This window comes from Verticillium nonalfalfae, assembly GCF_003724135.2.
Source record: "Verticillium nonalfalfae strain VnAa140/NRRL 66861 chromosome Unknown scaffold_215, whole genome shotgun sequence".
Classification (NCBI taxonomy): domain Eukaryota; kingdom Fungi; phylum Ascomycota; class Sordariomycetes; order Glomerellales; family Plectosphaerellaceae; genus Verticillium; species Verticillium nonalfalfae.
In genome coordinates, this window is record NW_021167440.1 from 1 (window position 1) to 14,007 (window position 14,007).

At 59.6% G+C, this 14,007-nt stretch overlaps 3 protein-coding genes across 3 annotated transcripts; 1 reads left to right on the forward strand and 2 right to left on the reverse strand.

The window, feature by feature from the left end:
- Window positions 1-21: 21 nt before the first annotated feature.
- PAN1 (actin organization and endocytosis protein) lies at window positions 22-8,096 on the reverse strand (the record flags this gene model as incomplete). Its single annotated transcript, XM_028638056.1, has 13 exons — window positions 22-1,058; window positions 1,120-3,672; window positions 3,732-4,666; window positions 4,740-4,745; window positions 4,863-4,930; window positions 5,446-6,267; window positions 6,352-6,376; window positions 6,565-6,620; window positions 6,677-7,109; window positions 7,222-7,416; window positions 7,470-7,521; window positions 7,568-7,635; window positions 7,689-8,096. Coding segments are annotated over 13 exons (6,658 nt in total), but the record flags the coding sequence as incomplete, so codon positions are not given.
- Window positions 8,097-9,011: 915 nt separating this feature from the next.
- On the reverse strand, window positions 9,012-10,262 carry D7B24_003871 (uncharacterized protein; the record flags this gene model as incomplete). Its single annotated transcript, XM_028638057.1, has 1 exon — window positions 9,012-10,262. One exon carries the CDS (start codon window positions 10,260-10,262, stop codon window positions 9,012-9,014), a length of 1,251 nt encoding a protein of 416 aa, XP_028490478.1.
- Window positions 10,263-11,110: 848 nt separating this feature from the next.
- On the forward strand, window positions 11,111-13,780 carry D7B24_003872 (uncharacterized protein; the record flags this gene model as incomplete). Its single annotated transcript, XM_028638058.1, has 2 exons — window positions 11,111-11,261; window positions 11,337-13,780. 2 exons carry the CDS (start codon window positions 11,111-11,113, stop codon window positions 13,778-13,780), a joined length of 2,595 nt encoding a protein of 864 aa, XP_028490479.1.
- Window positions 13,781-14,007: the final 227 nt, after the last annotated feature.

The window sequence follows — 14,007 nt, forward strand, 5'->3', positions numbered from 1 at the left end:
CCGCGGGCGCGGGCGCGTCACCCCCAGGCGGGGGAGGCGGGGGCGGGGGCGGCGCGCCACCGGGAGGCATGGGAGGAGGCGGGGGAGGACCTCCTGGCGCGGCAGAGGGGGGTAGGGGCGGCGGCGGCGGCGGCGACGAGACGGGGCCGCCAGGCGCAGGGATCGGCGGAGGGGGCGGCGGCGGGGCACTGGGTGCGCCCGCACCAGGCAGGGGCGGCGCCGCGGGGGGCGACGTGGGCGAGCGAGCGTTGGCCGGGCTGCCGACCGTCGACCCGGCCTTGTTGTCTGCGGCCGAGAGGGGGCGAGGGGGCGCCATGGTGCCAAAGAGAATCGACGCCAGGGCGGCCGCACTGTTGCCACCGGGCCTGTCCTCGTCATCCGAGTCGTCCTCGTCGTCCTTGTCGGACCCCCAGTCGTCCTCTTCTTGACGCTTGCGCGAGAATGGTCCTGTGGGGGCCGCCGCAGGCGGTCGCTCAATCTTGGCCTCTTGCGTCATGCGGTGGAACGGGTTGGTAGACGCATCGCCAACGGGAGCAGGAGGTGCAGAAGGTGCAGGAGGTGCAGGGGCTGCGGGTGCCGCGGGTGCTGAGGGTGCCGCAGCCATACGGAAGTAAGGGTTCTTGCTCTCAGCATCAGCCGGAGGGCTGGTGGTGGTGATGGCTGGCGGCGAGATCACAGGCGCAGCAGGAGGCGGTGAGGCCCTCCGCTCGAGCTCCTGGCTGCCGATCTGGCTGCCGGCCTGTGTCGGCGTGGAAGCCTGCGGCGTGAGGTGCTCGGGGCCATCATCATCATCAGAGGACGAGTCGTCGTCATCGTTCATCGCCTCGAGCTGGCGCTGCAGCTCCAGCTCCCGCTGGCGGGCCGCTTCGATCTCTGCCCGACGGGCGGCGAGCTTAGATTCCTTCTCTTTGGCCTCTGCCAGCGCGGCCTTCTTCCTGCGCTTCTCTTCCTCCTTCTTCAGCTTGCCCTGGCGGACCTGCTCCTCGAGCGCCTTGAGACGGTCCTCAGCCGCTTTGCGCTCCCGAGAAAGCTCGTCCTCCTGTTCCTGCGCATCGTTCCTGTGACTTGGTCAGCCTCCCGGTCATAAATCTGTGTTGATGGGGGGGGGGGGGGACGCACTCTAGTTCCTGGGTCTCACGCTGCTGCTGCTCGTGCTCCGCAGCCAGACGCTCCTCCTCGGCCTTCTTCGCAGCCGCCTCCTGCTCCGCCTTCTGCGAGGCCTCCCGCTCGGCTGCCTCGTTTCTGCCAGTACCACGGGTGGGGGGCGGCGCTGGCTTCTTTGTCTCGCTGGCGTGTTGAGGCTCCTCGGCAGGGGCCGGAGCGCCGCCTTGCTCTTGCGCAATGCGCGCCTGACGTTCAGCCTCCCGACGGGCATCTTCCTCCTCTGCCTGGCGAAGCTTTGCAGCACGAGCCGACTCTCCTGATTTGGAAGGAGCCTTGATACCCAGGGCAGCGAGGCGTTCAGCCATGCGGGCTTCGGCCTGCTGCTTGATGAACGCAGCTCGCTCCTCCGGAGTCTTGTAAGAGGAGTACGAGCCACCGGCGACGGGAGGAGTAGCTGTGCGCGAAGTCGAAGCAGGGGCAGGGCTGCTATAGCGGTCGGCGGGCGGTTCGGCTCGCGGGGTCTCCGGGCCAGGAGAGTTACGAGCGCTACGCTTGTCCTGAGATCGAAGTCGCGCCGAGCGGCTAGAGCGCTGCAGGTCGAAGATGAAGTCTTTGACCTCGTCCTCAACGCCTAGAGCGTCCTCCCAGCGCCTCTTCTCGTGCTCGTTGGTGGAGCTAGTAGCACCGTCCTTCAGGCTGTCCTCGATGCCACGAGAGAACTCGCGCACCGAGTCTTCCACGTCTTTGACCATGCGCTCGTTGTTTTCTTTCTCTGTCCGTACTTTGATGCTCTCCTCCTCGAGGCGCTTGGGTCCGTCCGTGTCGTCGACGGCAGTGTCGATCTTGCGGCCTGTGAGGGCAGCAGTGCGTTGCTGCATCATGGCCTTTGCCCTGGCCTTGAGCCTGTCAGACTCGGTCACGACACCACCGGGACCGGTGCCAACAATCGTAGAGGCGCTGCTGGGGTGGGCCTTGGCGTCCCTGAGGCGGAACAGCTCCAAGCGCGCATCGTGGATGGCCTTCTCGGTCTGGCGCACCTGGGAGGCGAGCTGGGGAATCTTGTCTGTGAGGTTCTGGAGCTGGCGCTTGAGAGAGCGGCGCTCGGCGTCGGAATCGCCGGTCGCGAGGGCCGCATCAGGGTGAGAATCAATGTCATCCTGGGTGCGGCGGATGCGACGGTACAACTCCTCGGCCTCGCGTCGGTCGCGCCTGTCCAGCATGTCGTCTTCCTCGAGGCTCTTCTCGTCGTTGAAGTCCATGGCGTCAAGGAGGACCTGCTTCTCCCTGATCTTCTTCTTCAGCTGCTCGGAATTGAGATCATCGTTCGACGACGCAACAGATGAAGGCGAGTCAGGTCGAGGGGAGCTGTTCCCGAGGCGGCGGCGCGCACTAGACTTGTAGCCAACGTCGTCATCGTTGTTCTTGAAGACGGTGGCGTCCTTGCGTCCGGCGCCACCAAAATTGTTACCCTTCAGAGAGTGGCTCTTCATGTAACTGACGCCCGTCTTCTGGGGCAGAAGAGCGGCGCCAGACTTGTTGCGGTAGTTGGACTCTTCGCTGAGCATGTTCTTGATGGTGCCGATGGATGCGTTGAAGTTCCTCGTAGAAGGAGGGACGAGCTCCGACGGCAGCGAGTTGGGCAGAGGGTAGCCATTCAGCTTGCGGTAGATCAGATGCATGGCAACGGCAAATTCGTCGAGGTCGAGACGGCCCTTGTTGCCGTTATCCGAGAGCGTCCAGACGCGTTCCAGGTCAGGCTTCTCAAGACCACTCTGGCCAAAGATCTCAATGGCTTGCGCACCGGCAATGTAGCCCTTGCTGAGGCCATCCCAGGCCTTGAACAGGGAATCGTAACGCTGTTTCTCCTCCTTGGTAATGGCCCAGGGAATGACAGCATTGCCCTGGAGGCCAGCAGTGGTGAAGTTCTGCTGCTCGCGGCCCTGCTGCGGCATCATCTGAGCTTGCAGCGCATCAATGTTGGGAAGGCCAGTGGCCGGGGCGTTCACCAAGCCCCACTGGCCGGGGCGGCCGGTGGGTTGCGCGTTCAATGGGGCCATGCCACCCGGGCCTCCCGCGCCGAAGCCAGTGGGCATAGGGGGCATCGGAGGGCGTGGGCCGTTGTAGCCGGTGGCTTGGCTCTGCATGCCGGGGAAGCCGGTCTGCTGGGCCTGGAGGCCCTGTTGGCCGAGGAATCCCATCTGCTGAGGCTGCTGCTGTCCGAGAAAGCCGGTTTGCTGGGGCTGCTGCTGGCCGGGGAAACCAGTCATCTGGGCCTGGAGCAGCTGTGAGTTTGACGGCTGAGGCTGGGGCTGATGAATGGTCGGCGGCGTGTTGTTGCTCTGCCTGCCAGTGAAGTCGGGGGCATTGGCGGCAGCGGTCGAGCTGCCAGACGCCTCTTCAATGATGCTGAAGTTGATGATATCCACCATGCTCGAGACCTCATTCTTGATGTTCTCGGACAAGGACGAGGGCAAAGATTGACCTGTCAACTTGAGGTTGCAGAGGTACATGGCAAGCGCGAACTCTGGAAAGTGAAGTTGTCCCGATCGAGTGGTGTCGGAGAGGGTCCTGGACAGGGCATGTCAGTATCGCTGTACCTCGCAGATGACAGGAGCACGCCAACGTACCAGATGTGCGACAGCGAGTCTCCGTCCAGACGGGAGCGCATCAACAGATCACGAGCTTTGTCACCTGACATGGTGGTCGAGTCGTCACCGACAGCGGACGTGAACAGCGTCTCGAACTTGGCCTGGTCCTGGGCAGTGATGAAGGACAGTCGAACGTTTGGCACCTTGTTGGCCTTCTTCTTGGGCTGCGCAGGCGCTTGAGGCTTGGAGCCACCGCCCGTCTGGAACGAAGCGGCCATCTGACTGAAGCCCGTGGGTTGCGGCTTCATGGCTTGAGCGGGCGCCGAGGTCTGCTGCGGGGTCAGGGAGAATCCAGTCTGCTGGGGTTGCTGTTGCGGTTGTTGCGGTTGCTGCTGTTGCTGCTGTTGCTGCTGCTGCTGCTGGAACTGCTGCTGGAACTGGGACGGCATCGAGGGCATGGGCGGCACGCCGGTCTGGAAGCTCTGCTGCTGCTGAGGCTGGAAACCAGTGTACTGGGGCTGCAGCTGCTGAGACTGAGGTTGCTGTTGCTGTTGCAGACCGCCCGGGAAACCGGTGTATTGCTGCTGCAGAGGAGCCTGGCCGAAGCCCGTCGGCTGCGGAGCGAAGGGGCTCGGGTTGCCCTGCTGTCCTTGCTGGCTTCCCAAGCTGTTGAACGAGCCTCCATATTGCTGCGCGCCGGGGCGCTGGCTGCCGCCGCCGCCGAGAAACGAGTTTGAGTTGGAATACATGGCGCGTGCAAAGGGGGGGGGGTCGACCTCCTGAGACACGGGGGAAGGTGACGAGCGACGACGTCGAGTCTGATGGGAGGAGGCGCTGTTGCGCCGATGTAGAGGGGGAATTCGGCGATCCGGTGAGGCCGTTGATGAATGGCAAAGGCGCTCTGCGGGGGAAGCAGTCGGTACTGCCAGGCTGGGAGGAGCTGTGTGATGACGAGGCCCTCGAGAGTTGACCAGCTTGACGTCTGGCTGGAGGAGATTGGGGTTTGGGTTGGGCTGGTTGCGACTCGTGGCTGGTTGGAACACGCACCTGGAGCTTGGAAGTTAGCGCTGCCTGGGGCCCCACCCCTCCGCCTGTGGTTGTGGCGCAGGAGGCACGTATCCAGCATCAGCAATGCCATGCGGCTATGCGCTATGTGGCTAGGTGCGCCACAGAGACTTCGGCAGCCTCGGTGAGTGGAAAGACGTCGGCATCTGGCGGATGCAGCATGACTTTGTAAACTGCCATGGATGAGGTCTACTTGGTCATTCGCATCTGGCTGTCTCATGACTGTGCTGTTTTGTTGTAATTTATCTTTCTGTATAGCTCGTAGGGACTTTGGCAACTGGTCATGATGCATGTCTGGGTCCCTCTGTTTATACATGTGAACTGACAGTTCAACAAGTATAATATTATCTGCTTCCACCCACACGACCAGCTGTCTCACGATATTTTCCGGGACATGATAATTGCGTAGTGAAGGGTTTTATTTTCCAAAACTAGAGATCATTGGCTTTCCCCGCGTCGTCATAAATCAATACTGCTCTCGGTCTCTCGAGGTTACTTCGGTCAACGCAGGTGCTGCAAAATGCTGCAGGTAAGGAAATTAAGCAAAGAGCGTATCTTGATTCAATATTTACGACTGATGGCTGGTTGGCAGAGACAGAGACTCAACTCGAGGCTTGCCGGTACGAGGTGCTTGAAGGAACACCAACCACTTGAGGCACCCAGGAGCCTGCCTAGCCCCCCACATCACCTCTGGCATAGGGATTCCTCGAACCCCAGGCAGCCTCACGGGCTGGAACGCCGACCTCCTTGCTAAAGTACCAGATATCCGCCTTCTGCGTGTTTTCCACCTTCGTCCGCTGCGCGACCGCGCCGTAGGACTGCCAGCCCACCCCCTCCAGCGCCTCGAGCACCCCGAGCACCAGCATCCTCGGCCTCAGCCCCCCATCCATGTTGGCATTCCACGGTTTGTCCTTCAGCCGAAACTCGTACGCGTCGCAGTTCCACGTCCCGCCGGCGACATAGCCCATCCGCGTCATCACCTCCCGGACGGCGTCCACCGTCCTCTCCTGCACCGTCCGCTCGGCGCAGTCCAGCCGCAGCTTGTCCGACTTGGCAAACGACACGGCGAGCCAGAAGCGCTGGCGCGCCGAGGTGGACGCGGCGCCGCGGCGGAACACGAGCGAGTCTTTCGTCCACATGCGCACGCTGTGCCCGAGCCCCGTGACGAGCGTCCAGCCGTGCCGATGGAGGTAGGCGAGGAGGTCCCGGACGAGGCGGCACGCCGCGATGGCGGACGCGTCGTCGCTGGGGTCCCAGGGGCGGCCTTTGACCTGATATGTCAGGAGGCCTGCGGAGCTGGTTTCCTTTTTGATGCCGGGCGGCCAGGAGGCCGCTAGAATAGCTTCCGCTCCGCGGGCGAGAGGTTCGGCAAAATTGGTGAAGCAGACGTGATCATTCTTGTGGAAAGACAGTGTCGCGTAGGACGCTGTTACTGAAGATGAATTATTCTTGGAAGAGGCCATGGTGGTCGGCGTGCCTAGGGCTGTGCGCTCGAGTCGTGTGAAATGATCTAAGACGGGGGGGCGCAAGACTGGAGAGCGATGTACATATATATATCTCAGGCAAAACGACAAGGCTATTTGATCAATCCCACATGTACAGAACTTCATATCATCCGACTGTCCTGTCAACAGCATATTGGCAGTCATGATGGACGGTCAGGCTGCGGGCGGCGCTGACACGACCAATGCCATCAGACGCCGCACCTCCAATATGCCAAACCCGTATTTCGTACCCAGGCGTTCGCGTCGGCTCAAACTAACGAATCAGCGGCAGTGCTCAAGGCATCCGACGCTCATCCACACACGCCCGAGTTCAGGGCCTCGTCAATATTCTCCGGAATGACACCAGCTGCCACAGCGTCTACGTTTCATCGTCAGCCATCTTGTCTGGAAGGAGAGAGATTGCGAAGAACCTACCCTTGTATCCCCAGCGATAATCACCTAGTTGCGTCTTCCACGTCCAGAAGACCCAGCCCTCAGCTCGTGTCTCGTACGAGTGAATCTGCGCCGCAAACCACTTGCGGTAGAAGTCCTTCTGCGACTCGGGATGCCACCCGTCGCTCCACTGGACGTCGTCTGGGACGCTGAGGCTCCACTCGCCGATGATGGTGGGACCTGCGCTGTCGCGGCTGAGATTGTCACTGCAAGACGTGGAGATGAAACTCTCGTGCGAGAGGGGAACCTCGTCACGGTTGGCCCACTTCAGATAACGATGATCGTCAAACGCCGTGAGCTGCGTGTCGCTGAGGAACTCAACCGGGTTACCGGCCCCCCAGCCGGAGCCCATCATTTGAATGTGGAACTGGTCGTCGGGGCTGACGTTAAGGTCTCTCTCAACCTGGCGGATGGCCTGTAGCATTGAATGTTAGCTATTGTGCTTTGACCGCCGCAAGACAGATTCGCTGGTGAAGCAGTGATTGTTGCCCAGAAGGGGGACTGCGTTGAGACAAGCCGCGACTCACATTGTACGCATCTCGATAGAAAGTGCTTCGGAGGGACTCTACGGACTGATCCCAATGGACGGGCTCGTTGAGGACCTCAATCATACCAACGTTCTCCATCTCTGGCCTCTCGTGCGCCAACTTGGTGAGATACTGGAGGAACTTGACACCTCGACCGTAGTTGTACTCGTTGTAAAAGCCTGGGCTTGGAGCAAGCTGCAATCATGTCAATGATGTTGCATCTTTCATGGAGGCCTTGAAACACCCACCTGCCCAGTGAAGGCATTCTTGGCCACCTGTGCTCCGGGTGCGCCGTGGTGACTACTATTCTTAGCTCAATTCTCGTCCACGACGGGGCTTGACATACTCCAAGATGATGTATAGGCCGCGCGCAGTAGCCCAGCCGCATATTCTGACCAGATACTCCTCAGCGCCCTGTCAAGTATGAGTTAGGTCGAATCCGAGTGAAGGGAGGTACAATGCCATACCTGGGGGAAGTTCTCCGAGCTGTCGACCAGTGACCGGTCGAGCCAGTAGCCGAGAGGGATGCGAATGGTGTTGATGCCATATCTCTTCATTTCGTCGAGATCCGACTCAGTGATGAACGATCCCCAGTGACCTTGGAAAGCGGCATCCGCTTGCTCCTGGCCAAGCTTCGACACACAGTCGAACTCGGACCCCCTATCCGGCGAATCTTCACAGCCTAGTCCAGTCCAAGCACTGTTGGCAATCCATGGCTCAAAGACGAACAGGCTGCCAAGATTGACGCCCCTGATTTTCCCTGATCCGGGTAACCACTTCTTGTTTAGAGTGCCCTCTGGCCTTTCACTTGGCAACCAGGCTGAGCTGAGTTGCAGCCACGAGACGGCCGCGGCGAGGCTTGATAGTCGAACCATGATGACACGAGGTGGTGGCGGTGAACGAGATTCAATTCAATCGCCAATATGGAAAGGGACACAAAGCTGGAATCGTGGTGTAGATGGCGGTGCTTATAACATTTGGCCCATTTGGCCTTGGTAGGCAGGCGGACGGAATATCGCCACATACTGCAGGTTCACGTTGCATTGCGATTGAAGGATGCCGCCGACTACGTCGGAATCTGTGAGCTGAATGCACGAATGGATGGCTAGCAGGGGTTCTGTTGCAGTGTGTTACGGCTGAAGACACGGTCGAAGGATTGCGAAGGTTATTTGGGGAGGCTGCTCACTACCTCTTCAGGCATGGGTGACGTACATATTTAAGAACGCATACTTGCACAGCCCCTTGGCCCCCAAGCACAGAGCCTGGTTGGACGTCATGGATGTGCCAAGTCTGGCCGAAAAAGGATGGCAATACTATCGCCGTAGAGGAACTTTTGACGATTTTCGAAGCTGATGCATCTGCAGATCCTAACGGCTACCACTCGGCTCGTGGGGAGGATAAACTTTGTTCGTGGCCTTCTACAGCTGGACCCTGCAAACATGGCACCAGCGATTGCATGCCTGGACTCGACTTGACGTAGCACGCCGCTCAGAACAGGCGAGGTTAAGTTGCGCAAAGATGTTTCTGTCGCCGTCCAGGATCTGTCAAGAAAATGCGGAGGGGCAGGCTGGCTGGACAGCCTTCCGAAAGAGCAACAACCAAAGAAAAAAACCCTTGTCGAGAACATCTTGTTCAGGACTGTCTCGCGGTTTGTCTTCCAGGGGCAGGGGCTAAAAATAGACAACGAGGACGATTGGTTTCCCTTCATGGCGAGATTGCACCGGGTCCGTGTGAACCAAGGACATTTTGCTTGTTCGTAGAAAGCGGCAAAAACCGCCATGGCTACATTGTCAAACGTTGCGTGCTGTACTAGCCGCTGCCTCCGCTTTCTGTTGTCGGATGGTTGAACTGCTTATTTTGGAAGAGTAGTCGGCTGGGCCATCAGACCTCTTGGCTGCGTCCTCCAAGGCTGCCGAGCCTAGAACGTCAACCTCGTACACGTCCAGCGCCTTCCATCCCATTTCTGTTCGCTTGTCATTGACAGCCTGCCCTCCCGATCGCGTCTCGCCGGATACGACCAGAGCATCGACATGCTCGTCTGTAATAGTGGGACCAAAGGCGTCCTGGATTTCGACGCAGTGGAGATGGATCGTCCTCTCACGGAAGAATGCTTCTACGCTGATAGAAGATTCATTCTCTGCCTGCTGCCCTGGGAATGGCTTGCCAGTCCATCCCGAGTCGCGTAAACGCACGACAGATGCGACGAAATCGACGACGGCTGCTGCTCTTTGTGACCACGGCTGGACGTATTGCGCAAACTTCTTGTTCCGCAGCAGAGCATCACCTGTGACGCCAACGATAAGCTTGCAGGCTGCTCCAGAGCCTTCCTCTGGGACTTTAAACAGGAGAAGCGCGGCCGTGAGTAACAGTTTGTGGCCTGGGTGTAGGTGGTCAAAAGTGCCACCAAGACACACAGTTTGGTAGCCTTGATGCGCGTGGGCATTCTTTTGAGCATCCAGGGCGTCATGACCAAGCTTGATGCTGATGCCTCCTTCGGCGGTGAAGAACTGGTCTTGGCGTATCACTTGTTTGCCCTGCGCGTGCTCGAGGAACGAGGCACGAAGACTGTGCCCCGCCTCCCCATCGACATGCATGATGAGATTCCATGGGTGATATGCGTTGGCGAAGGTGTGCAGGTCGACAACGACGGTGTTGTTGCTTTCTAGAGACAAAGGGGAAGCCGAGCCACGGTTTGCGTCGTCGCTGTCAACCAGGACGATGCGAATGTCGACTGCGCCTTTGCCCGCACCAATATCGCTAGCGACATCTTCCTCGGCACAAATGACGGCGACCAGCCCATAGAGACCAGCGAGGAGCGACTGGGACGCTTTCCAATCGAGCACCTTGGACCTCCTTGAAGAACCGGTCAAGATAGGTGCAACCAGTGCAACCACGAGAAATGCTGCTGCGGTCGGAGATCTTGCTCGAAGAATCGCGGCACGAAGCGAGGGACGGTAAGCAGCACTCAGTGACTGCACTGATGCTGGCGCCGGGGGTGCGGGGAGGAGGAGGAGGGACGGAAGGCTCGATCGCGACGTCATGGCAGCTGTTCAATGGCAAGCGATGTTGGGTGTAGTTTGCTGCACGAGGAGAGCGAGTTTGTTGATTTCGGACCTGGTCATACCAGTCACTAGGTTTTTTTTCTTTCCTTTCTTTCAAGCTCTCCTAAGCGTACGAAGGTGAGGAAGGTTGCTGATGATGTTCCTTCATCTGCCTCGGTTTTGGTGGCTGGACAGGGACCTGGCCGCTGTCGTCAGTGGGGCGGATGGTTCGAAGCCCAGACAAGACTTAGACGAGGCGAGTGTCCCAGGCTGGCCAGCTTGACAGTAGAACTGAAAAGGCTGACTAACAAAGAGGTCCTGTTTGTTGATAAGTGAGATAAGAGCTCCCACCAATCACCAGTGACGTTCGCCAGGTCACCAAGAGGGAAACCCCCCTGTACAATGCGCTGTCACTGTTCGTACTGCTGGCGACGGTCCCGCCCGTTGCCCCGTCACCCCGCGCAACCAAAGCTGTGAGGCAACCCCCCTTCGTCCCAGGACAACGGTCAACTGCACAACCACTCGAGGACACCTCAGTTTACCTAGGCCAGACATACCGTCACATCCAGCTTCTGGACATCTCGGCATTGGCACTGTCGAAGGCTTTACGGAGTCCACAGGAACACCTTGTGGGCAAAGTTCTTCGAAATAACATTACCGCCATTAACACTGGTTCCCCCACCTTGAACATACCAGTCGACCGGTCTCCTCCCATCGTCCTCCACCACCTCGGCCGATAATTCCCTTCCTATTCTGGCGAAAAGTCTACCAAGGCCAAGACACCGACCCTCCAACATTCCAACCTCCAACAATCCTATTGACCACGACCCCTCCTTGTCGTCGCCGTTATGGCGCCGGCAGACAGATACTCGGCCCCGGGCGGCGCGCAGTACGACTCGAACACAATGACTGTCGGCGATGGCACCTGGGACTTTGAGAAGAACACCTTTCTGCTGCCAAACTTGCAAGGCTTGAATTTCGAGACGATGCGATACAACGGTAGGCCGACCTCTGCCCTCCACCCTCCATCATGCCTCACGACCTTGCACCCATGCTGACCCGCGTTTGCCACAGGCATGGCCAACCGCTTCTCCACCGTGGCCGAATACCACAGCCTGATCATGGCACATGCCGTGATTGGCGCCCTCGTTTTCCTTCTCTTCGTTCCAGCAGCAGTCTTCTTCGCCCGCTTCTACACCAGACGGCCTGGTTTCGCCATCAAATACCACGCCATGCTTGGTATCTTCAACATCCTGCTGCTCACCGTCGTCTTCGTCCTCGGCTGGTTCGCGGTCGGTCCAAACAGGAGCTGGACGAATCCTCACCACGCCATCGGTCTAGCTATCTACGTCATGTTTCTGCTCCAGGCCATTGGAGGGCGACTCGTCCGCCACGTACAGGGGAGATCCATCCGGGTCATGTTCCACCAGTGGAGCGGGCGGCTGATTGCCCTTCTCGGCATCATTCAGGTTCCTCTCGGTCTCACGCTGTACGGATCGCCCAAGTACCTGTTCATTTTGTACTCGTTGTGGATGGCCTTTCTCTTCTTGCTCTACTTCATCTTCGACTACCGCAGGGGAGAATTCAAGGACCGAGATGCTTACACCAGAGGAGGTCGCTCCGAACTGACGTACGGCCCTGACTCGGAATACCGCACAGAGGTTACGGAGAAAACAGAACGTCGTGGGGGCATGTCCCGATGGCTTGGACCGCTCGCGGCTGGCGGAGCGCTATGGGCTTTTACGCGTCGACGAAACAACAAGAAGGATAACGCCACGAGTCGCAGTGGGTCACGATCCCGAAGCCGCAGCCGAAACAGAGGCCCCGAGGTCATTGCTTCGCGCAGAGCTTCCACCAGCTATGTCGGCGGCGGACGACCGTCGACATCCTATGCAGGCGCTCGGAGGCCGTCAGCGAGCTACATTGACGACGACAAGTACACTGAATTCGATTCCCGCAGAGAGGATAACAAAAAGGGAGGTGGATTCATGAAAGCCATGCTTGGTGTTGGCGCGGCACTCGGAGCGGGCAAGCTCGTGTCTGGCATGATGAACCGCCGGGAGAAGAAACACTACAACGACGAGTATTCCGCCGTGTCGACCGAGACGCCTCGTCGAGATAGAGTCGGCCGAGGCACAGCCCCGGCTATCAGTGAATACAGCGACTATACGGAAACTACTCGACACGATGCCGGTACTGCATCCTTGCTGCCACCTCCCGGCAACCCGCATCTTGCGCAGGCCCTGAGCGCAGCCGAGGAGCGCCCCCAAAACAGCAGACCCATTACCACTCGTCCTACGCACGCCAGAACCCGCTCAGGCTATGAGATTGAGGATTCTGACTATTCGTCCTACGTCAGCCCCTCGAGGAGGCGTGATGGGGACCGTGCGGCTGGAGCTGGAGGTAAAGGGAAAGGTATACTGGCAGGCTTGGGACTCGGATGGTTCGCAAAGAAGTTGGCAGACCGCAAGAACAAGCGGCAGGACGACTACAGGTACCGAGATGAAGAGGAGACCATGGTTTCCAGGTATACGGGCGACGGCTACTCCTCACCATCACGAACCAGAAGACATTCTCGACGGCCATCCGGACGTCAGGCCCCATATTCAGCCGTTGGCACGTCGGTCACTGGGTTGACGGAGGATTCCTCACAGTTCGAGCCTCGACCTGCGGACTCGGGACACAGTGGCCCGCCCATGCCACCTCTACCAGCTGGGGCACCTCCTATACCAGCTCCGTATCCCGCGTCTCGTTCCCGCGCCAACTCGCAGGTCAGAACAGACGTGGTCGAGCCGGCCGTCATGCCAGCTATGCCCGCCGACCCACAGGGGGTCCTTCATCATGAGTCGGGAAGTGAGTCCTACTTTTCTCCTGGCGGACGACCACACCGGCGACCGTCGGAGCGGAGACGCGTAGAGGGAGAACGCGCAGCGGCAGCGGCAGCAGCTTCAGCCGGCGCACTCGCGGCGGAAGAGGAGGCGAGGCATAGGGCCTATACCCCCAGCGGGCCTGTCAGCGTCAAGGTCAAGATGCACGACGACAAGGACAGGAACGTGACGCTCCGCAGACTCACAGATGACGAAGCAGCGGCTTCAAGGAGGGACCAGCGGAGGAGGCGCGACAATTCTGTCAGCAGCATCGGCACCGGGTCACCCAGCCGGCAACGATATAGACGTGACTCCAGCCAGCGTCGAGTCGAGCTTGCAGCAGAAAGCGCTGTCACCGACGCGACGCCCTTGCCGCCGCTATCACCACCGAACCCCGCGTTTGCCAAGGGGCGCAAGCCCAAGGACTCGGCATACTACTCCGGCCAGCCGGCAGGAAGCGCATCTCTGGCGCCGCCGGAGGCCTCTAGCATTGGTAGCCCAGAAAGCCACGGCACGTGGAGCGCCATGAGCCCATCACCTGGGGGCCCCGGCGACAAGCCAACAGCTTCGGCGGCCGACAATCGCCGAAGGAGGAGGCAGGAGAGGAGGCGAAGCGAGAGCAGGCCGACAGGAGCCGACATGTTCGATTAGAAGATGAACAACAAGGAGGGAGATGAGGAAGGCTCGGACGGCGGGGACGGTCTCTGGCACTACTGAGTGCCTCATCTCTTTGCGATGAGCGCCATCGCCCCTAAAAATGGGCAGGAAAGGCTCCGGCGCGGGCGTTGCCGCGGGAGATTGGATCTCTGACGATGCTGGGCAGTCGTGATCTGCATTGCGTCCCGGCATCAAGGAAGGGTAATGGCGTTGGCGGGCAT